The sequence below is a fragment of the Oppia nitens genome, unplaced genomic scaffold (assembly GCF_028296485.1).
Source record: "Oppia nitens isolate AA-2021 unplaced genomic scaffold, nextdenovo-longstitch-racon4-pilon3 scaffold6_pilon_pilon_pilon, whole genome shotgun sequence".
NCBI classification, from domain to species: Eukaryota; Metazoa; Arthropoda; class Arachnida; order Sarcoptiformes; family Oppiidae; genus Oppia; species Oppia nitens.
The window spans coordinates 2396904-2422035 of NW_026533250.1; the positions used below are offsets into that span (position 1 = coordinate 2396904).

The following is a 25132-nucleotide window of genomic DNA, read 5'->3' on the forward strand; positions in this document are numbered from 1 at the left end:
ACAAGTTATATCATAGTTTTTGTTCGCCATTTAAACCAATTTTTTCATTATTTAATTGAGGGTTTTAAGTCATTAAAAGCTTATAGTTATTTAGACTTATTTATAATAGTCCCAAATTACGGTATTTAGTATTATGCAAATAATAAAAAAGTACCGTATAAACCCGCAAATAGCCCCCTGGACATATGGGGCTATATGTGGAAATGTGGGCAATAAGTGAAAAATAGCCCCCTACCAAATGTTGATTTTAAAATTTTTAAAAAACGTCAGGGGGCTATATGCGGGTCTATACGGTAGTCATAAATTAAACATTAAAAAATAATTTTATTACTAAATATAATCAAACAAAATTAATTACAGAAACTTTTGAATTAAAAACTATTTTTAAAAATATTTGAAATTAAATGATAGAGAAAAAGAAAGTTTTCAGTGCTTAAGGATTAGTACTATTTTTTGATGAGCCATCAGTTTTATAAGCCATTTATGAATTAAACCCCTGAATTGTATAGTAAAAAAACCCAACTTTTAGTGTTTGGTACCTCATGTAGTCAATGTCTGCTTGAAACTGTAACATACATTAAAATAATTATAAATTCATAATTACAATATACTAAACCTAAAATAAAATATAATAATGTTTGAGGAAAACTATTTATTTATTTAAAAGTTTTAGTCATCAAATAATAATTAAAAAAAAAAATAAGATTCGTTTATATAATCACTAATAAAGATTCGACAGATAGACTAATATCGATAGTGTTCCGGTTTGAACGGACCCTCAGCTGGGATACCAAGATATTGGGCCTGTTTTTCGGTCAACTTTGTTAGCTTTACTCCCAAATGAGGTAAATGAAGAGCAGCCACTTCTTCATCCAACTATTAGTAAAATTGACAACAATTTTATTACAAATATAATACAACAGTATATTTAGTAAAGTAAAACCTTTTTGGGCAAAATATGAACTCCCAGTTCATATTTGCCTGGATTAGTCCACAATTCAATTTGAGCCAATGTCTGATTTGTAAAGGAACAACTCATTACAAAACTCGGGTGACCCGTAGCACAGCCTAAGTTGACTAATCGTCCCGAAGCTAACAAAATAATGTGTCGGCCGTTCTTCAACTTATACCTATCGACCTGTTATTTAAAATTATTACATTATATTAAATAAATTTAATTTATATTACGGTATAGTAATTGTCAATACCTGTGGTTTAATATTAATCTTTTCCACAGCATTAGTGTCCAGCCATTTGACATCGACCTCACAATCGAAATGACCGATATTACAGACAATCGTGTCTTCGGGCATTTGCTCGAAATGTTCTCCACGAATGATATCTTCACATCCGGTGGTTGTGACAAAAACACTCGCTTTTGGCGCCGCCTCTTCCATTGTCGTTACTTCGTAGCCCTCCATTGCTGCTTGTAATGCATTGATTGGATCAACTTCAGTGATTATCACTCGCGCACCAAAAGCTTTCAAAGAGGAGGCACTTCCTTTGCCAACATCACCAAAACCTGCGACAACGCATACCTTTCCCGCAAGCATTATATCGGTTGCTCTTTTGATGCCATCAGTCAACGACTCGCGACAACCATAAAGATTGTCAAACTTGGACTTTGTTACCGAATCATTAACATTAATGGCCGGCACTTTCAATTGTCCCGAACGAAACATGCGATAGAGATGATGAACACCTGTAGTGGTCTCTTCAGATATACCTTTAATATCTGCTAAAAATTGCGGGTATTTTTCATGAACATGACCTGTCATTTGAAATAAATGTCACTAAAAAATTTACATCAAATTAGGATAAGTAACAAACGGGTCAGATCTCCGCCGTCATCGAGAATCATATTCAAAGGCTGTCCATCTTTAAAGACAATTGTCTGTTCAATACACCAAATATATTCTTCTTCAGTCTCTCCCTTCCAGGCATAAACGGGAACACCAGTTACCGCAATAGCAGCGGCCGCATGATCTTGAGTTGAGTAGATGTTACAACTTGACCACTGGACTTCGGCACCCAATTCACGAAGAGTTTCAATGAGAACAGCCGTTTGAATAGTCATATGCAGACATCCGGCAATTCGCGCGCCTTTTAATGGTTTGGACACTCCGTACTTCTGGCGGATGGCCATCAATCCGGGCATTTCATGTTCGGCTAATACTATCTCTTTACGGCCAAAGTCGGCCAAACTTATGTCAGCTATGAAAACATCAATTTTTATTTAGTTTTTCATGAATTTATTTTACATATTTTACGTAATGATAATAAAAAATATATAATTCAAAAATAATAACTTTTAATCTAAACATTAAAATTATTTTCATGTCATTTAAAAATACAAAATTAAATATCATTCAATAAAAAATAAATGAAATTATATGTAAAAATTTCTTAATAATTTAACTATTAATTTATTAAAACAATTAAAATTTTATTACTTTTTTACAAATACCGATTCAACATTATTTGCCGAGTAATCAAATTTATAATTATTGTGTTATCATATATTAATATTAATTACGAAAATACTTTAGTTTAGATAAAAATTTGAAATATCATTTGACATAAAATTTTATAAATATTAATATAAATTTGACTTAAAATCTTACAAAAAAAATCTTTTTATTATTAAAACACTACTATTATTATAGCGATTAATAGAATAATACTTTAATACAATTTATATACAGTATATACAATACAAACAACAATAATAAGTACTGTATTAATATACCGGTAATTATATACATTATAATATTTAAAAGTATAGTATTTTTAATTAAATAATTAAAATTTAAAATACTTACCAATTTTATAGGCAGGCTTTTGTGCACTCATTATATAATAATTAAAGTCTTAAAATACTTTTTCAAAAAAAACTTATAAAACAATTGTTGTAATGATTTGACAGTCAATTGGTTTAAAGCTATGAATTGCTTTGATATTGTTTTTACAAACAGTTTATTCAATTGAATTGAATGTGAGATTCAAAGAGAAAGATTCAGTCAATGTTTGCCTCTATTTATACCCCATTTGGTTGCCATGACTTTTGTGTCAACTATTTATTATAAAAAACTGTTAAGAGAGACACCTGTTATACAAACTGTTATATAATTATCATATCGTATAATACAGTAAATTAGTTGTCAATTAATTTAATGGCATTTATTCAAACTATTTTTTTATACAGTTGTTTTAATTATAAATATTTGATTAATTTGTATATTGAAATAATATGTTTTATTATTACTTGATGTGAGTAAACAGTGATAATCTCGGATGACATATGTGTCCTTCGCATTGATATCTTAAAAGTGAAATAAACTTCAAGGCAATTGAATTAAACATTTAGTTTATAATTATTAAATAATAATAATAATTTTAATATCGTATCCAATTTGTATTGACTTTAACCAAGTTATTTAAACAACTGATCGTCTCATATATATATATATATATATATATATATATTGTACAGTTAATTGTGATAAGTTATCTGAGGTAATAACTAATTATCTTTAAAATTTTATATGTTATATAATGTTCATTAATTAAATGTCAATTATTCAAAATAAGTTTACGGAAACTTTCTTGGAATATGTTTATGAATAGTAATGCAAATGATTATGGGATGGGAAGGAAAGTGTGTTTAAATAATTAAAAATATTTTTATCACTTATTGTTTAATATAATGATTGCTTAAATGTTTTTAATTAGATTGTATTTCATCATAACTTATACAATACTATAAAAAAAAGTATGATTTATGTGATATAATTTCTATAAATTATTGGATTTTTATACAGTATAGTATAAACATCATTATTCTAATAATAATCTTAATTGGTTTACATATTTTTATATAATTCAAAAGTTTTTATAAATATAAAATGCTGTATTAATTAGCCACTCATTATACTGTAATAGTTATTACAATTTATAAAAACTTTGGTGCAATGTTTTAATAGACAAATAGTCTGAATTGATTAGAGCTTAATTAAGCTCCCATTTCTTTAATGTTTTCAAATAAAAAGTTGGATTCAAAGAGAAAGATTCACTCGATGTCAGTCTTATTTATACCCATTTATTTATTATCAGTTTTATAATCTATTTTTTATCATAACTGTTGAACAGAGAGTGTCTATTAATTTATAAATAAAAGGTTTAAAATTCAAACCTTGTATTTAATATTTATTTTCAATTTATTGAAATACAATTACCGATATTACAAATGGCTTAAATTGTAAAATTTATATACAATATATTAAATTAGGATATAATTAATTCCTTTATACATTCTACATTATATTTATCGGTAATACAACAAAAATATTCAAAAATTAAGATATTTAACTTAATTACAGGTAAAATTAACACGTTATAACTTATAACATAAACAGTTTTTTAAAACTAATAAATCAGAAATTAAAAAATATATACAATTTTATGATACAATTAATTATTGTTAAGTACATCATAGAAACATTCGAGTAAATGATTGCATCGATCAATATCTAAGTCGATGCTCTTAATTATCGACCCGTCGTTAACATTAGTTTCAGATTTCCATATCTTTTCTAATTGTAAACACAATTCAATTAATTTGTTGATTATATTTCTCAAAGTCTTTTGTTTGTAAAATATTGTTTGCTTTAAATGAATCAGAAATTTATTATGAATTTCAAGGAGTTCTTCAAAATTTGTTAAACTTTCAAATGAATCAATTGTTTCATTAATATAACCGTCAATTCTGTTCATCAAATAATTGTATAACTTATTAACACTGTTTTGAAGTTTAAATCTCATTATGTATTGCAAACGATTTTTGATTTGATACAACTTAAACTCTGGAGTAAACATTAATTGATCCAAAACCCATTTACTATACTTAACTTTCAACAATAGTTGAAACACTTTATCCATGAGCTCAATCACCTGATGATCAAACATACTATCAAATGGCCAATCAATTGACTTATAAATCAAATGAATATTCTTGAAAAGTTGTATTGGATCTGTTAAGTATTCGTTATAACTTATAAATGGTTTTATATCAGTCAATGTATCAAATGTGTTGTCATTTTCCAAATGACATAAACTGTCGAAAAGAGACTTTGAAGAATTCATGGCATTAATAGTCTGAAACAGATCCATACAATAACTGGGAATCATTACACTCGAGCGTAACAAATAAAAATCACAAAAATTATTGAAATATCTTTTATATTCATTAATTAATTGATTTATAAGTTGTGACGATATGTCGGCACAGATTTTGCCAAAAGTCAGAGTTAGTGCTTCATTAAGGATGAGTTCAATGGGTTTGAAACACTTTTGAGGCAATTCATAGTCAATGAAATCGTTATTTTCTATTAATTCAAAACCAATATTAAAATTATAAAAATATTTGTTAGTATATAGAGAATAGACATCAAAGAAATTGAGATCTGAATCATATTCTGTTCTTTCCATTGGATCTATTGATAGTGACTGCGGAACAATCGTATCATTTGAATTCATCTCAACGATTGGTTCAACTAATTGATCGTTGGTTTCATTTGATGACATTTTATTTATATCGTAATCACTTTTGTGGAACAATTCGTTGACAATATTAAAGAATTTGTTAAATAAATCTAAATTTTCGTTTGTCTTGTTGTCTGTCTTTACAATTACTCTTTGACTCATTATTCTCGATTTTGCGGCAATTAATATAATAGTTAAATGTTTGCTTAAAAACTGTGGCATTTCTGAAGTATCGCAACGGACTTTAAGACATTCACTCCAGAAGTTATTTGACAATAACTCGATATCGCTTTCAATAAAGACAAACTCTTGATGAAAGTCGCGAATCTCGCCATCGGTGAGGATGTGGTCGAAGTAGTCGAGAGTGGGTTTGAGACAATCGATCAACAATTTGAAGATTATATTTCTGATGTCAGACTTCTGAAAGTCAATTCTTTCATAAATTGCACTCAAAATAGTAAAACTCAGCGAATAGTTATTATTTTGCAAAAATGCAATTTCGCGGATCCGCTCAAAGATTTGCCATAAGATCTCAATCCTAAGCAATAAGTTATGGTTTGAGTCACTGTTTAACCAATATTTAAGACCCAATAGTGATATTTTTCTGTCTTCATTGTTGTTGTTTATTAGATAATCAGTAATAGTGTTGAAATGTTTGATGCAATCAATCAATAGATATCTCAATGAAGAACGAAATGCATTAAACGTATAACAGATGACTTCGTCTTCATTCTTGACTTCATTATAGCAGAAGTCAAACATCACTCTAAAAGCAGTTCCAAAGTTACAGTAATAGTTGAGATAATTATGAAGAAGTGTTTGGTTAAGAAATTGGTCGCAACTCAAGCCTTTCTTGACGTAGAAGTGCTGTTCCGTTGGACACCAATCAAAACAAACGGACGGCGAACCCGACAGACAGCCCATGACTGACACGACGACCTCTGTCTGTGACAAACACTTTGTTGACTCCATTAGTGATATGAGTTGACACACATTTATCTGTTGATCCATTGATGCCATTATTGTCCAACAATTTTGTTGATCACCGCTTTGGGATCACTTGAAAACAAGTGTTGAAACAATCAAATGATATGTTATTTTATGATAGCTTTTACTGTTTGTATCAAACATTTGCCGCTATTTCCATACAACTCTGTCTTTTGTTAAATAGGCATAACTTATAGCCCATATTAATGATAAGTTAAGCCTTTTATTGTATCCAATGTTTGTTGTATTTACAAAATACAGTTTCAAATCAATAGAGAGCACTGTCTATACTCTGCTATATATTGCTATACATTTGACATTAACTGCAAAAAACAGAATATTCTATTAAAATAAATATTTTTTTGCAATAATTTTATAATTAGTAACAAAATGTAAATAATTTACTATTTATTTATTATTTGAATTTTTTTTATTTGACATTAAGCAGATTGTTTTAATTTAATTTAATTTATATTAACTTTCAATAAATTAATGTTTACCTCTAAAAATTGTAAATTTTATATAACTTTAAAATTTTTAATCTTTTTAAATATAATTTGTTCTTAAATTAAATAAATAATAAATATTAAGAATAATTGTTCTAAAATTTAAAAAGAGTTGTAAAATTAATTATCACTTTAATACAGATTACAATATTGATAATAATAATAAATAATAATAATTACAATGTTTAATAAATAATAAAAATAGGTAATAAATTAAAATTAAATAAATAAAATTTGTTTATATTTTGTTTAAAAAACTTAAAAACAAGATAATTAAATAGCTATGCACATAAACATAAATATAAAAATAAATTATCCATTCAATACTATAACTACTGTATTAGTATTAACAGAATTTTTAAAAACAGAATTGAAACACAAATATATTTAAATTAAATAAAATTTATATAACATTGTTTCACAATTAATATTTAGCTGTATATTTATAAGTTTACATATATGTGTGTACATTATGTGCAAATAAAAGATATATTTAGTTTATTTGTTGATTTTAAACCAATAGTTAAAATTTGTTTCACTTATTATTTTTAAGTATACAACAGATTTGAGAATATTTTGTTAATAATAGCAAATAATAAATACATAAATATTAATGAGTTTATTTACACCAACTTCTAATTTATTTAGCAATAATTATATGAACAAAAAATATTTTGTTTAAATAATAAATAAATTATAAATTTCTGTGCATTCAAGATACTAATACATGAATGATAAATTTAATATATACGGTATTTATTTTTAATGTATCAATAATAATTGATTACTAAAAAGTGAATATTAATTCAAATATATGTATAATAAAAACATTTTCAATGGGCACCATAACTGCCCTACTTATACCATCAGCACAAATAAATGTGTCTGATATTTTGAAAACCAAATATATTTATAATTTAAATTTAATATAGCTGTATATATATGTGTATATAATTTGAAATATATATCATAATATAAATGAATATTAAGGTTTTATAGGTTTGAGTGGAATGACCAGCTATTACCTGATCCATGCCATCTCTGCATATTATCACCAACCAGTGCACTATATATTCGTGGTTTATAATATGATTTAATAATAAATATCTACATTTTGTTAATCGGCACACAAAATATACTGTGTTTATAATGATGTACACAATATATAATGACACCATCATCACCATGCTTCCGTATATCTAATATCAATCTCTTGAAGGGCCGGTAGCTTTTGTTTGAGGCGCTCAAAGGTTTGGGTTGAAAGGCGTGTACTGTTTAGATTAAGTTTACGGAGATTCTTCATTGCTATCAATTTATAAAAGTTATCAAAATAAACAACTTTTTCAAATGTCAAATGTTGTGTTTGTTGTGTTTAGTTATTTACCCGTTAAGTATTTCAATCCTTTGTCGGTGACGGGTGTTTCACATAAATTAAGAACTTGTAGTTTCTGTAAGTGCTCTGATATCAATTGCAAACCATTATCGCCAAACTGTCGATAAAATATTCGACAACTTATAAAACAAATCTTTTTTACGTAATGTTAATAAATACCTGAGTTGACCATAGATTCAAATATCTAAGTGAAGGCAATTTAATGAGTTGTTCAGCACAAGCACTGGTCACTTGAGTGAAGGCCAATGAGAGACACTCGAGGTTTCCAAATGAGCCGCAACTCAACAGTTTGGTTACGTCGGCGTCTGTCGATCGCGACGGAAGTGTCAACTTTTTTGGGCCGCCTTTCTGTTGCTATCAAAACACATTTACAATTAGTTTTATTCAAATCATTTATTTTATATTAATATTAAATTCTAATAATTTTCTAAAATTATTTTAGTATAGAAAAAACATTCACAAAATTCTAAGATATCTCTACATCTATTATACTATATAATGTAATTTTTATTAATGATATACTTATTATCTTTAAATTTAAACAATATAATGGCATAAAATTACATATAATATAACAAATTTTGGGAATCTATAAGCTATCTATTTAAATTTTAATTATTAAAATCTTTAATTCATCATAATTTATTTCTAATTAGTAAATTATCAGAAATTGTATATAAAAACAACACTATTATACAGGTATTGATATATTATTATTCCCGGGAAGTTTCATCAATTCGTTTAGTAATCTATTATAGACATGAGAGATGTTTAGTATATAAATAAGTAAATTTATATAATTTTCTATATAGTATATGCATATTATAACAAATAAATACTATTGTATTGGGTTAAAGGTCATATGTTTTCTCTATTATGCTACGAGTCATATGAATTTCTTGCAGATAAAAATACTTTTACAAAATAACAGATCGATTATATAATATGCAGAGTATTGTCTGATATTTATTACTGGAATCAAACATTTTTATATATCGATTTTGTTAGATATTTATATAGTTTTATTTGGTTATATGGTTTTAATACAAACATATTCAACTAAACTAACATTTTGAGCTAATCATTACTGTCATAAATGGTAAAGTAATCTAACTAAAAAATGTTTATCTGTTTATTATCTATAATATAATATAATAGTTGATATAATATAATATTAGTTAATTTGATTATTAATAAACAGTCTATTTTATTATCATGGCTTAATAATTTCACTATAAATTAATACATAAAAAGTTTGTTTGTTCATTGTAAACAAAATATAATATACTATTAATTAAAAATTTAATCAATACTTTATACTTGGTTTTATAATAGCAATAAAAATACTAATAATATACAATATATTGATAAATATAATATGACATAAATTATAGTTATTATGATCACAGATCGGCTGTACGATTCTACACTGGAAGCTATAGATATTTATTTTGTAAAGTTAACTTCCAGGGGCCACAACTATTATACTATTATTATATTAAATCAAATTTCTATGTATAAGTTGGGGGAAATCTATGAGTTGTATCTATAAGGGATATATGATTCTGATGTATTGTATATGATATACGACTAATAAAATATAAATAACAAATAAGTTGACAAAAAATAAATAGACATAAAAGACATACCAATTCTTTGAGATGTAGTTGTCTTTGGCAAAGATCACTATAATATGATCTTCCAGTTTGTGTGGTTTGCAATGTTGTAATGATCTGTTGCTGCATATCAATGCTATCGACAACATTAAGCTCTAACATAGCGCACAATATTTGTTGACAGGTATCGTCATCCCTGAGCGCCCGTAACATAATCGGACCCAAACTCTTGTTTAGTGTCATCAAAAAGCCTTTGCGACGACAGCAACAATTGATTAAATTTTTTAGCTATTAATTATATAAACAAAAAATTATTTGCATTATAGACAACAATAACAATAATAATAATAATTCATACAATGAAACTCCAAAGGTCTCCCTCGTCATCGCAAGCAATACTTCCCGGACAGTAGGTCTGAAGCCAACTCTCCTTTTCCTCTCTGACCCCTAATAATAACTGATGGACTTCGCATCTATTATCTAAACATATGTTTTTTATCACAGATTTAAATGATCTAAATATAAAAATAATAATAACTTATAAATATAGAGACAATTATTTGTTTTTCTAATAATAATACATACGATGTAAACACTGGTATAGTTAATGCAATGTCTGGAAAAGGAATCGGTTGTAATATTTGGGCCAATCCTGGTCTCCAATCTTCATGAAATGAACTAATTTATAAAAAATATTAAAATTTTTATAACTATATAATAAGTATATAATATGTATAATTCATGACATATATAAAACATACATAAAATACAAAATATTAATAAAACAATTGATTTTAGATTTCCATTCTTCTTCAATGATATGATAATTAGTTTTATTTGTGTCGATATCGGAACTCCGTTCAGCTCTTCTTTCTTCGAAAAGTGTAGACAAAGCGGCCAAACATACGTTTATAATATTAATAAGCACTCGTGGGTGAGGACATGTACTGCTTAGGCCGTGAACACTGACAAACAATAATGATATTTAAAATAAAATTTTAATTAATAACAATTATATACCATTTAATGAAAAGTTTGACAAGATTTGTGCCATCGTTTTGCGAGTTGATTGCAAGGACATAGTCCTGAACTAAAACTCGCATTTTTGGATATTTACTGAAATCCATGTTATGTTTAAGGATTCGTTGAGTTATTTCGCTGTAATACTCGCGAACAACCAGTGATCTGGGATTTAGACGACAGTGCTATTCAAACAGATATTTTAATTTAATATATGAATTACTTTGTATAACAAATACAACATATATTCAATGAATTAAATTATGATTAACTGTAGTTTTTATACATATTAATATTTATTTATTTAATATTATATATAGATATGTATTTTAATCAAAAAGAAACATAAATTAATTCTTTTATAGTTCACTTTAAGTGATAGTTACATAATAAAAATATATTTTTAAATATGAAAATAAATAATAAAAGGCTTTGAAATTAAAATTATTTTATAAACATGATAACTAATAAAATGTAAATAAATATATCAATTGATATTATCTAAAATAGATATTAATTATACGAATCATGAATATAATAATAATAATTTTTAAATCATTATAATAAAACCTAGTTAGCAAAAAAGGTCATCTAAGTCATCAAAATAACATATTTTAAATTATATATTTATTTGAATTTTAAAATAAAAATAAAACATAATATAATAATAGTTGCTATAATAATATACAGGTATATATATATATATATATATATATATATATATATATATATATATATATATATATATATATATATATATATATATATATATATATATATATATATATAGTATATATTAATATTTAAATAAGAAAATTGAATTCAATTTTAAAAATTAAAGATTTAATTATAATTATAATTAAATATTAAAGTATGTTATTATGAAAGACCAGTGTTTATACTAACTTGACTTAGAAATTGACAGATTTCTTGAGTTGGATTAGTTCTCTCCAGAAGTGGTGATAATATAGAAATGATTTCTTCATTTAGTTCTCTATTATGTGCTCTCATTTCTGGTGTCTCTTCTCTAGAGTTTATCTATTTTTAAACACATAATATGAATGTGTATTAAAATTGTGATTATAATAAATGCATTATTTTTTATTTTATAGAATATCGATGAAAACATACATTAATTTGTCTGTCATTCAAAAGTTTACTTATTATTTCCAGTGGTGTTTGATATATACACTCGTCTTGTAATGGAGTCGTTAAAGACATATCAATCAAATTCTGGTATTAATAATACAGAAAATTTCAATTATTTTTTTTATTGTTAAGAGATAATCGAAATATTACATTATAATTGATTAAATGAAGTTATGATTTATTAAATTGTCATTTCATGTGAAATTTATGAATATATAATTAATATATATATATGAAATAATTTCTTTTTAGGATAATGACACTGTAGTTGATTGATAATTGTTTAAAGCTAAAACATTAAAGAAAATTTTGACTTAAATGAATGAATTTCATTCAAAAGGTGTGATAAAATCTCAAAATACAGTATTAACTATTTATTATTATTATTATTATTTAGAAAAATGAAATCTAAATGCAGACAATTGTATTATAAGTTATATATATAAACAAGTCGCTCAAATACAATTAAAAAAAATAATAAAACTATAATACAGTATTTGTAAATAAATATAACACTACATTTAAAATGTCTTATCATTTAAAAATACCATATTTTTGCCATTTTAATAGATGTATAATACATATCGTGAAATATTAGTTTTAAAAGTATTTATACGTTTAAATTATTAAAATCTATAATTTAAAATAGAATTTGATATAATATTAATATAAGTGTCTATAAAGAAACAATTATTTATTCACATTTGCCTCTCATTAATAATTTTCTGCAAAATTGAGTTTAACGTAAACAAGAAAATGCATTAAAATTAAATACATAACATAAACATTTGTTCCCAAATAATATTGTCATTTAGGGTACTAAAAATAAAACCATTTATTTATTCAATGCTTTTGTAATTATTAAATATTTAAAGCTATACATTTTAATCTATTGATATTACTGTATGTACAGAATGTCCTGTACTATACTATTTAAATTTTAAATTAACAAAATATGCTTATAATTTAAAATTAACTATGTAATATATTGTTTTTCAATATTTATATTAATTACTATAAGTTAAAATGCACATGGTATAAATATATAAATAACAATATAAATTTGACAAATGTTACAAATTACACCAAAAATTAAATATAAAGTTTACACTAGTTAGTATAATAAAATTTTACTTATATATTTAATAAATAATTTTTAAAATTAAAAATTATCATTCAAAATATTTTATAGTTTTTAGTTTTTTGCAACTATAGATGGTCCGATATTAATTATGACAAAAGATTAACATTTTATATATAAAAAGGCAGTCAATTGATCTTGCGCCGCGTATTTTTTGAATAACTTTTGAAAGGATAGAGATAATTTAATTCTGTAAATTACATTTAAGAATATCATATCGACCACACTTAATATACACGCAATCACAAAACTAGGATGACCAGATTATTTATGGATATTATATATTTATTAGATTAACTTTTCAATTATACTACTAATTCTAATAACGAAATTTTAATATCTCGACTCGTTTTCGAAATAATCGAATTTCAATATAAATCACACTATTGTAATTTGATATTATAATTTATATTGAAATTTGATTATTTCGAAAACGAGTCGAGATATTAAAATTTTGTTTTTAGAATTAGTAGTATAATTCAAAAATTAATCTAATAAATATAGAATATCCATAAATAACGTCATTTTTATTTTAGACTATTTTATATAATATGATTTATGACAAACTTAACAAGTCATAAAAACAAAACTACCAATCCGATTTTAATGATTCTTTTTTTTATATTAAACTATTATTTATTGACTACAAATTTTCATTATCATAATAAATTTGTCAGTTGTAGTTTAACCTGTAGCATAGTGTCTTTCGTTGGTCCCGATATTTTGTATATCTGGTCATCCTAGTTTTGTGATTGCGTGTATATTAAGTGTGGTCGATATGATATTCTTAAATGTAATTTACAGAATTAAATTATCTCTAACCGTTCAAAAGTTATTCAAAAAATACGCGGCGCAAGATCAATTGACTGCCTCTTTATATACTGTATATATCTATTTCTAAAATTTACTTGTACGCTTGTAAATTATAAAATATATAGTTATAGGCTATAAGTTATGTCTATATTTAAACATATTAATTATATAGCTAATTAAAACAATAAATTGAAAATAGTAACAAATTAAAAAAACCTATATCAATTGTGAACAATAATAAAATAAATTGTTTTGATCAATTAAATGTTTTGTTGGTAATCGCATATATTGATAACTCATTAAAACATAAAACTATTAATAATATATAATCGATTACTTAAATAATTAAAAATACTATACTTGTTTTACCCTGGACCTAATTTAACTTGACTCTAATGTAATCAAACCCATAATATCATCTTAAGCTAAATCAGATATATAATATGACTAAAAAATAATGAAACAATAAAAAATATATTTGTTTCATAAAAATATAATTTTTCATTTTATAGTTTCCCGGGAATTTCCCCAGGGTTGGTGTTTCCAATTAAGACATATAAATAGTTTGAAAATTTTTATTATGTATTAAGTTCATTTATATATAACTGTTAATAGTAATTAAATCGATATATTAGTTAAGATTTAGATAGTAATAAGTTAATTGTAAAAATATAATTCACTAATAGATTTAGTTTATTTGTTTACGTGAAGATTATTTTTTGAATATTTTTAGTTCTTATATAGAAATTTTATTACAATATTTTACGAGTTGTGTGCACATAATAACCACATTAATTAGAAATTTAATTATAGTTATAATATACGTATAAAATACATAAAAATTATTTGAATGTGTTATTTTAGAACTGTCCGTAAACTAACAAAAAAAAATTTTGCTAAATTTTCTAACACTTTTATTTATTAATGTATTCATGATATTACTATGAATGGACTAGTTATCTATTTTATTATTAATTTTATGAAATGCTTTTTATATTTATTATACTCTAATAATAATAAAAATATTAATTTTTGTAATAATCATCATAAAAATATTTCATAAACAGAAAACAAGAATTTTTGCAACAAAGCGTTTTATCAATTAATATAAGTCTATAAAAATCTTTAAATAACTAAATATACGTCAATTGGCAAAATTCACTAAACTAATTGCTATCTATAAATACAATAATTTAAATTTATTACAATTGAAATACTTATTAGAATTCTTATTGTAAATATAAGTAATATTATTGATCAAAATTATAACAAAAATTACTATTATAGTAAAGATTTGGATGAAATATAGTATTAAGCGGATTACAAATAAACAAAAAAAAAGAGATTTTTGATAATTCAGGTTTTTTAGATTTAATATAAAATATTTAAGTTTAAACTAAAAAATGTAATAATATTTATAATAAAATGTCAATTAATTAGACTCAAAATGTAAATTATATATGATTTGCAAAACTATTACAATTAAATACAAAATTAGTTAATTAATATTTGTTTTTATAATAATAGTTCAGATAATATTTAAATGTCCCATAAGTCTCAAATGTCTTAACAAATATATTTATTTGAATTATAGATATTATTTTTTAGAATTTAATAAAAAAATTTAGCTCAAATATCTTTTTTATATCTCTGAATAATTTATTTACTTATTTACTTTCAATACCGTATATAATATTATAAATAATATTAATAAATACATTTCATAAGTAATGAATATACAGTATTTAAAACTTGTTTATGATAAACAATGTTATATTTCCAGGAATATATAAATTTTTATCATAAATTGACTTAAACTTATTACCAGTATTAATAAAATATATTTAATTCAAAATCCTGAAAATTGTATAGAATTAATAGCACTTATAATTCCCATAAAACTATGGTTATACACATATTTTACTTAAAATGTCATTCAAATAATATTACAAAAAATTTATAACTCATACATCTAAATATTAATTTGAGCATATACTGTATATAAGTCAAAATTAAAATTTAAAAAAATTGTAAATTAATAAAAGTAACCTTATTAAAAATGACTCAATTTATTAAAAAAAATGCTCAAATATTTTAGAGTATTATTAAAAGATCAATAAATTTGACAAAAATAGTATGACTTTTATAAGTCTCAAGATTTATAAGTTTATCTTTTAAATTGATTTTAGACTTACTTTTAGCTCTTTGGTGATGACATCACTTCTGATGGACAAATTAATGAGAATAAGTTGAAATTTGAGCATGCTCCTCTATTCATATAATATTCAATTCAATTATTAACAATTTATTTAATATAATTAGTAAACTATTAAATACAAATATACATACTTTCCAATTGATTGAATGTAACCATTGATCTCTTAACCATTTATTTGGTAACTAAATTTAATTACATTTATTAGATTTAAGTGATATTAATAAAGCAAAATATTATCTATGTGAAAAATGTAATTTAATTGTTATGACACAATATTTGTTGTCAAATGTGATAATTTATAATTGTTATTTAATATATAATAGGAATATGTATTTTGATATTGTTAAAGTAAATCTTGTTAATTCATTATTATATTGACGAATAAATGCATTATATAAACAATATAATAAAATATTATTAAAACAATAATATTTGGTTTTAAATAGTGTAAATGTATTAAGCATAGCCATAACTGTTGCTATTGAAAAAGATAGCTAAATATTATATATTATTAAATATTTTATATACAAATTTTTCAATAAAATTTTCCATTTAAATATCTGCATTTACTAAGTATAATAAATAAAGTTATATAATATTAAATACTATTATATTAAAAATATTAACATTTACTTAGTTTAATATAATAATAAAAGCATTTCTTTTGTAATTAGATTTGATTTTCTGAGAAACTGTGATCACAACAGGCGTTCAGAGATCCAAAGCATTAATTGCTTAATAGCTAACAGTATTTAATGTTGACATCACTTAAACAATTGGTTGAAAATGTGATTTATTTGCAACATTTGTGTTGTGTATTATTGTAAATAAAAAGCTGAAGCCATGCGTATTAAAAACTGATTATTGGTTCAATTATCAGACAAAATGTCAGTAATTTTGGAAAAATAAATAATTTTTTTTGTGAACTTAAGAATCCATAGATTTCTTAAGATTGGTTTTTCATAAGAGCTTCTATACAAACATTTCTTATTATGAAAAAATATTATTCAATATTATTATATACTGTTATATTTATTTATTTAGTGTAAATTTAGTATAAAACAATGTGTTACTGAAGCACTCAATTAATTGATAAGCATTGATAACCAAATATAGATCGATTAACTATTTATAGAAATTCATATTTTAATTGTTTAATTATATACTTATTATCGCATAAAACAAAATCCATAGTTTAGTTCATACCTGAAGTAGAACTGATCCGTCGGGTATAACGATTCTTATACAGAACTTTTGACTGCTATCCCAACGCGAAACTATATATACGTCCTCTATTTGACTGTAGGCTACGGGCACTTCCAAAAACCCAATCGGCTGTTAAATAAATTAAATAATTAACATTAGTTATATAATATAAATTATATGAAGTATACCGTATTTTACAATGTTATTAGGTTTAATTAAGTCAATATTGATATCACAATTATAATACTACTAATAAATTTAATATTTGAAATAATAGATTTAATAGATCTAATATATAATAGATTTCTAAATAACATTAAATATGTTTATCTTACAATTTTTTATTATAATTCTTTTTTTCATTTAAATGATATATAAGTAGAAAACAATATACTTGTAAATAAGTATACATAATATAAAATATAAAATTAAGTTAGTTATAAAATATAATATAAATTTATATATATTCTTATTTAATATAACTAAAAAACTTAATAAATGAGTAAAATATTTAATAAAAATTATTTTAAAATAAATTTTTAATAATATTTTTTTTAAGTAATAATAGTAAACAAGTATTATAAAAAATTGAAAATGAAATAGCTTTTTTAGTAATAACAATAATAGTATATATGTTACTAATTGAAAAAATTTAAATAAAGTATTTAAAAAATATAATTAATATTCAAAGTATAAGATGAAATAGATTTTTAACAACAATTGAATACAATTACCGGTAATGAAAATAATAAGAGTAACTTATAATATTGGAAAATGCAAATTATGTTTACATTTTGCGTAAAATTAAAATTAAATTAAAATAATAAAATTATTTAATTGTTTAATTGTCTATATTAGCTATAATACATTAAATGTGTAAATGTGATCAAAAATAATATATTTTATCAGTTTATAAGTTTTTTAACTTTTTAACAAGTTTTAATTAATAATCATGGCAAATTAGAGTTTTAAAAATAAAATATACAATAGTTTAAAAAATAATTCTAAACATTTATTTATTTTCAAATAAATCGTGTTTTGCTTACAAATTGAAAAATATAAATTAATTGGTAGTTTTAAGGAAAATATTATAATTTTAGTCTTAAAATTTATTATTTTAATATTTTTAGTAAAATTATTTAGTAATTTAAATTATTTTCAATAAAAATTTGCCTTTAGTTTGTAAATATAGATAAATACATAAGTTAATATACTGTAATAAGATATTAACTATATTATATAATGTACTATATATAAATATAATATAAATGCATATATTATTTGTTAATGTATATAAATTATCAACAAGTCTAGGCTATAAAATAATATATTTAATAAAGTAAGATACTTTTTATTGAAGCTAGTATATAAATTAATTTTTATTTGTAAAAATATATAAATTTTAATTTTAATGATTGATAAATTGTTTTTTGTTTTTTAAGTTTCTTAAGTTTTTTGCAGTATGAGAATGTTAAAAAAAATTATATTTTTTGACTTTAATTGTAATAATCTAAAAATAATGCAATTAATAATTCATTAAAATTAATCTTAATTTAGTAAAAATACATGTTATCTAAAGATAATTTAATTTGTCTAACATTATAGTAGAGTTATAGAATGCAATAAGTTATTATCATTCATTTAATAAACACTATATTGTAAATAAATATTAACAAATAGTGTCTTAAAAAGTGCTTAATAAATACAAATTGATTGAATAAGTTATAAAAATATTTATGATATTGTAATTTAAGTTATTACTATTGATAATATATATATATATATATATATATATATATATAGGCCAATAAAAATTAGCGTAAATTAAAAATGTTTGTTTTTATTGAATTTTAGAAAATAATATAAAAAACTAGAAAAAAAATGTAATTTCAGTCATAAAATTGCTTCGTGACGTAAATACAAGTAAATAAAAGACCAGAATATTATGAAATAAAAATACAATATTAAGAACAAAATATACAGAATATATAAAGTATTAGTTTTGTTGACCCCATTTCCTTGTATATGATTATTATATAAATTGCAAACAATTGCTGTGTTATATGTTTTTGAGGAATAGTTTACAAAGTATGCCATCCCTTGCCTTTGCATACAAATCCATACAATTCATTGAGTTATTGAACTCTTGGTATTTGGATTTGGATCGGATCTCACTTTCTCCCTGTCCTCTMTCTCTCTCTCTCTCTCTCTCTCTCTCTCTCTCTCTCTCTCTCTCTCTCTCTCTCTCTCTCTCTCTCTCTCTCTCTCTCTCTCTCTCTCAATGGAATGACGTCTGTAGACGTCATAGAAGTGCACTCTAAAGGATAGTTATGTGTAAGAGTGACCTACTTTTCGTCTACTTTATAGAAATATTGAGTTTAACTATTAATATATATCAAGCATAACATAAAAAATGATTGCATATATAAAGTATAAATTTCTACAATTATAAAATTTGCTTTAAATGAATTTTATTAAATAATTGCAATTTTATTCAATCACACATTTTGCTGAAATTGCTATTTTATGATTAATTTAAATAGAATTAAGTATGAAATGCAAACAAAATAATTACAAACATTTAATAATTTCTAATAATTCATTCATTATTTCTGAGTCTTATTAGATCCGATTCTGTAACAAATTGGTTAAAAATTCTTTAACCATTGATTCCTGTTTTTGTTAAACAAAATTTGAATCATAATACAAACAGTTTGTGTCGGTGTAAACACTAAAAAATAAAGTTATGTAACCAAATATAAAATGCAGTTTCGGAAATACCGGAAAAAATGTATAAAATAAGCTTTAAAATTAATGACAAAACTATTAATATTAAATTAATAATTATTTTAATAGTTTCTCCTAATTTTGTTTAAAATTAATCATAAAAAATTCAATTCATAAAATCAGTGAAATATTTAAGTGATGTAATACAAGCTCTTAGTTTTATAAGACTGGATTTTGATACACAATTTATGAGATGAAATATTTGACAAAAATTACATTAGTATTGAACAAACTTTAAGCATATTATTTGTAAATTTACCAAATTTTGATAATACAAATACTAAATCTATTAAGTAGTGAATTGCTTACAACAAGTGTTAACTGTGTTAACATCACTAACCGTACCCAACAATAGGTATTACATCCTCAATGTTGTAATCATTGACGTCACACTTGAAGGACGTCTTTAAAAATCAAATATTTTATTAAACATTTGTATACTATCATAGAAGTCAAAAATGTAAAACTGATTTGTTTTAGTTGAACATTAGTTAATAATTATTTTCTTATGAAAAAAATGAAATAATTGGCAATTTTATATTCACAAGCATTATATTACTGTCTTTATTCAGCACTGGGAGGACTGGCATCTTATGCAATGACGTCTATGGTGTTCATCACATACTGAGAGACTAAGAGTAAAACTCTAAGTTGTGTTCAAATTGTGTTTCATTTTATAGTTTAAACAGTTATTATTGAAAGCTATCAATATATGTATACTCTATAAAATAAATTATTATATTTATTAAACAAACAATTTATTTTTTTACATTTTATATAAATACATTTGTTAATATATAATACAGTATTTATAGTTAAATACTATCTAATAAAAAGTATAACTTAAATTAAAAGCAAAACATTTAATTTCTTAATGTATATTTATAAATATTTTATTAAAAGTACTGTATATTTTATTATTTGTATTAAAAATAAAATTGTGTATATTTTGATCAACTTTACGAATTGAATTACAAATTGAATTTGAAGATATTATATAACTATTTTATGATATTAATATATATTATATAAAGTATATATATATATAAATTGAAAACACTACAAATTTAAAAAAAACTAACTGATATTTCTATTCATACTTTTGAATCCATTAATTCAAAAGTCTACAAAAATCACATATTAAAATTAAATTTATATAAGTATAATATTACCATTATAAACTGTGCAGCAAATTGTATAAGCAATATACTGTATTATTGTCATATAATATAGTGTATATAATATCTGAGATTAATATATACTGTATTATATTATTGATAGATTCAAAGCAATTGCATGAAAGATATAAATCTTTGAAATTAAACAAATAGGAAATTGTACAGAGATTTTACTAATACATAACTTGACAAATAAAAAACATTATTGAAATTATTCAATATTTTTTTTTAAATTGTTGAAAAGTGTTTTGTTGAGTGTATTAAAATTAAACACAACACATGACTATTTCAAATATATTAATCATTTTCATTATTGTTTGACATTTTTGTATGCTGTTTGCAAACTCTTATCTTTATTCAAATATAACATTATCGACAAAACAAATGATATGGTGTTATATTGTTATGTAATGTTTTCACTTCAATTGTTTATATTTAGTAGTATTGTGTAGTAATGAATACCAAAATGTGTATGAAATATGTATAAAAGTAAAGCAAATTTTTATCAATAAATTTTGCAATTTTATAAATCCGGTTCTGATTTTGTTTTGTTTGTTAGATCTTTAATTTATTATATATAATGAAATAAGTTTATTAGTTTATGTTGCTATCAGTTTTGCAAATATAAAATATTACTAAATCATAAAAGACAGTTTTTACCTAATTTTAATAAAATCAATTTATTAATCAATTTACCAAATGTTATTTAACTTGCATTTAAGTCATTATTATATTTTAAAATTCATTTAATTTTTATAATACTGTAAATCATAAAATGTATTTATAAGTTATAATTATTATAATTAGAAAACAAATACAATAGTTTGCTGATACTAATTTTACAAATAATGATTAGTTTATAGTTAACCGATAATTTTAAGCTAATAGTAATGTGTAGAATAAATAAATATTTAAGAAATGATTAATTCATTGCTATATAAATTACATAAATAAAAAACTAAATTTTCTATACTGTATATTAAACTTGATTATTATTGTAGATTTTATTATTACCGTATATGTCAAATACATTTAAATTATATTATCTAACTATAAAAAAATAATTAGAAAATATATGACTATATTATTACTAATAATATAACTTCTTATTGTATTTATTAAACTACTAATTTTATTATACAGTATATACTTTATATAATATATGTTTATAAAAAATGAAAATAGCAATTAAAGTAATGTGAATCAGACACTAAACAAATAGATGGTTATATTATATAAGATATGCTTACAGTTTTGGATGTGATATTAACAGAAGTCAAGTAAAGATGGTGTGATTCCCATCGCCTCAAGAATTTAGAGCTCAAGATTTTGCTGATAACTGTTCGCTGATGATTGAGTCGACATAATTGTATGTCTCCCTCATGTATTAACTTAAACTTAGGTCCAATAGGACTACTTGGTATAGATTTAGCCGGAGAATTGCATGTCGAGTGAAAGACACCCTCGTCTAGACTCGATTGTCGAGACCATTGGTGACTACAACCGAATGCAAATAAGTTGGATGAAGACGAAGACGTCGATGATGTCGATGTGTGTGAAGACAATCGACTAGAACTCACTTTTGCATCAGCGCTGGCACTGGAAGTTATGGATGAAACACCAGAAGAATGAGTGGTTGGTGGCGATGACGGACAAGAAACGTGTGGTACTATTGGTTGATCAGATGATAGCGATGACTGTTGAGTAGTCTGTGATAATGATTTTGATGGTTTCGATGAAGCCATTTGTATCAAATGATTACAACAATAACTAATTTTATTTCAAATCATTGGTCGCTAACAACTGTTTTAATACTGGCATTCATTGCCTTTAATATTCATTCATCTATTATACTATAATTCATTCAATTAATACATTTCATATAAATTAAATAAAAAATAATTGTAATATTAGTTTATAAAACAAATATATAACAACTAAAATAAATATAACACAGTATTTAATCAATTATATGATGATAACAAATAGTCATTTGCTATGCAACCAAATAATTTATACTATATATAAAACTCATCACATAATATATCAAATTGTTGTTGTTGTTGTATATATCATAAAAACATATGTACAAAATGTATTTTAAATTAATAATATTTTATAAATACAATAAAAATATGTTTTAGCAGTTTAGTTATTAGCAGCAATTGGCGGAAAATATTTTTTTCAAAATAAAACACTAATAAAAGAGTAAACACATTAATATTTTGTAATTCAGTAAAAATATTATATTATCAGTTAGTTAGTCATTATTAATGCTGAACACCAGTTAAATTAAAGTTAATTGACATTTACTTATCAATGTTTTTTAAATATATAAATATGTAGTCTTTGTTAAAAATAATATGATCACAGAATATTCATTAAATACAATAAACACCAGAATATTAGTTCAATAAACACAATGGTATTAATGCTAGTGTTGTTGCCATTACACTCTCAAAATACTGTATATACAGTATATTTATACATACAATCCGTGTGTATCTCTCAGTGCTCCAGCTTTTGACATCCCAGTGCTTAATAATAGACAGCATATATATACACACACACTGGTCGAGCATTTGAGGCACGCATCACACAAATGAACTGACAGTCTAACAGTCTCTTGTGTACAATGATTCTGGCGCTTAACGCAAGCGCACAGTCTTATGTACGACACTAGACATACCGTAACCATTATATAACAACATTAATGAATAAAAAGGCATATCAGGGACATAGTGTTTAAAGACATTACCACTGATTACAAGTGCTAATACCCTCTTTCTCTACCAATTGTTTGCAAAGTTTGGATGAGATCCACAAAGTTTGACATTTGAGACACCAATGGATTACATACTAGCTTTACATAAGATATGATTTATAATATTTCAAGTCATCAAACAACTGTTCATTTTGATTACAAATTATGGACAGTAATAAACAAACTTTAAATCTATTATGCATTTTGTAAAATATTTAACTATTCATTAACAGTAGTCTTATAGAAAATTAAATAAAGTTATTATTTTTTAAACGTTCTTTAATCTTTTAATTTAAACGATATTGAAACAGAATATTGCAAAATATATAAATAATATATTTTTAAAAAGTATCAATCACTGCATATACGCTATACAGTATTAATTTAGTAAAATATCAATTAATAAAATTGTAAACCTTAAATTTGATCGATATCAACATAGAGTACATTATTTACGAATACTTTTCAATTATTGCATTAAAATGTTATAAAATAAACAGATATTGTACTAAAAAAACCAGAGATGTCTTAGAAAATGTTAATTTATTTGTGAAAAATATTACACTTTTCAGACGGAAAAATGAGTGTATTGTAAAACATGTGATTGAAATAAAAATAATATTTGAAATTTATTTAATTAATATTTAATAGTAACATAAAAATGCTAAATATATGGTAAAAACACGTCGAGACTAACGTAAGAGGACATACTGTAGTACTATATTATTGCATTTAAAACTTAATTACTATTTACAAATTTAAAAAAAAAAATTATTAGTAATAACTTAAATACAATAAAAATTTCTATTTATT

At 23.2% G+C, this 25132-nt stretch overlaps 2 protein-coding genes across 2 annotated transcripts; both read right to left on the reverse strand.

Moving 5' to 3' along the window:
* Nucleotides 1–627: 627 nt before the first annotated feature.
* Nucleotides 628–3028, reverse strand: LOC128962132 (adenosylhomocysteinase-like). Its single transcript, XM_054308480.1, has 5 exons — nucleotides 2823–3028; nucleotides 1831–2214; nucleotides 1209–1771; nucleotides 944–1138; nucleotides 628–876 (listed from the first exon to the last, which is right to left on the reverse strand). Exons 1-5 carry the CDS (start codon nucleotides 2851–2853, stop codon nucleotides 745–747), a joined length of 1305 nt encoding a protein of 434 aa, XP_054164455.1. The 5' UTR covers nucleotides 2854–3028; the 3' UTR covers nucleotides 628–744.
* Nucleotides 3029–7971: 4943 nt separating this feature from the next.
* Nucleotides 7972–23398, reverse strand: LOC128962123 (C-Maf-inducing protein-like). The gene is made up of 14 exons (XM_054308471.1): nucleotides 22806–23398; nucleotides 17591–17719; nucleotides 16516–16566; nucleotides 16362–16436; nucleotides 12195–12296; nucleotides 11970–12101; nucleotides 11064–11248; nucleotides 10805–11008; nucleotides 10629–10721; nucleotides 10402–10558; nucleotides 10077–10331; nucleotides 8587–8781; nucleotides 8419–8524; nucleotides 7972–8339 (listed from the first exon to the last, which is right to left on the reverse strand). The coding sequence occupies exons 1-14, from the start codon at nucleotides 23298–23300 to the stop codon at nucleotides 8215–8217; spliced, it is 2304 nt and encodes a 767-aa protein (XP_054164446.1). The 5' UTR covers nucleotides 23301–23398; the 3' UTR covers nucleotides 7972–8214.
* Between the last annotated feature and the right edge of the window lie 1734 nt (nucleotides 23399–25132).

Coding starts and splice junctions, on each gene's coding strand:
- LOC128962132 (XM_054308480.1), bottom strand. CDS start 2,853: ATGAGTGCACAAAAGCCTGCCTATAAAATTG. Junction 2,215..2,822: donor AAAGCCTGCCTATAAAATTG/GTAAGTATTTTA, acceptor ATGTTTTCATAG/CTGACATAAGTTTGGCCGAC. Junction 877..943: donor TTCATATTTTGCCCAAAAAG/GTTTTACTTTAC, acceptor TTTTACTAATAG/TTGGATGAAGAAGTGGCTGC.
- LOC128962123 (XM_054308471.1), bottom strand. CDS start 23,300: ATGGCTTCATCGAAACCATCAAAATCATTATCACAGACTACTCAACAG. Junction 10,559..10,628: donor ACTATACCAGTGTTTACATC/GTATGTATTATT, acceptor TTTTATATTTAG/ATCATTTAAATCTGTGATAA. Junction 8,525..8,586: donor TGAATCTATGGTCAACTCAG/GTATTTATTAAC, acceptor TTTTATCGACAG/TTTGGCGATAATGGTTTGCA.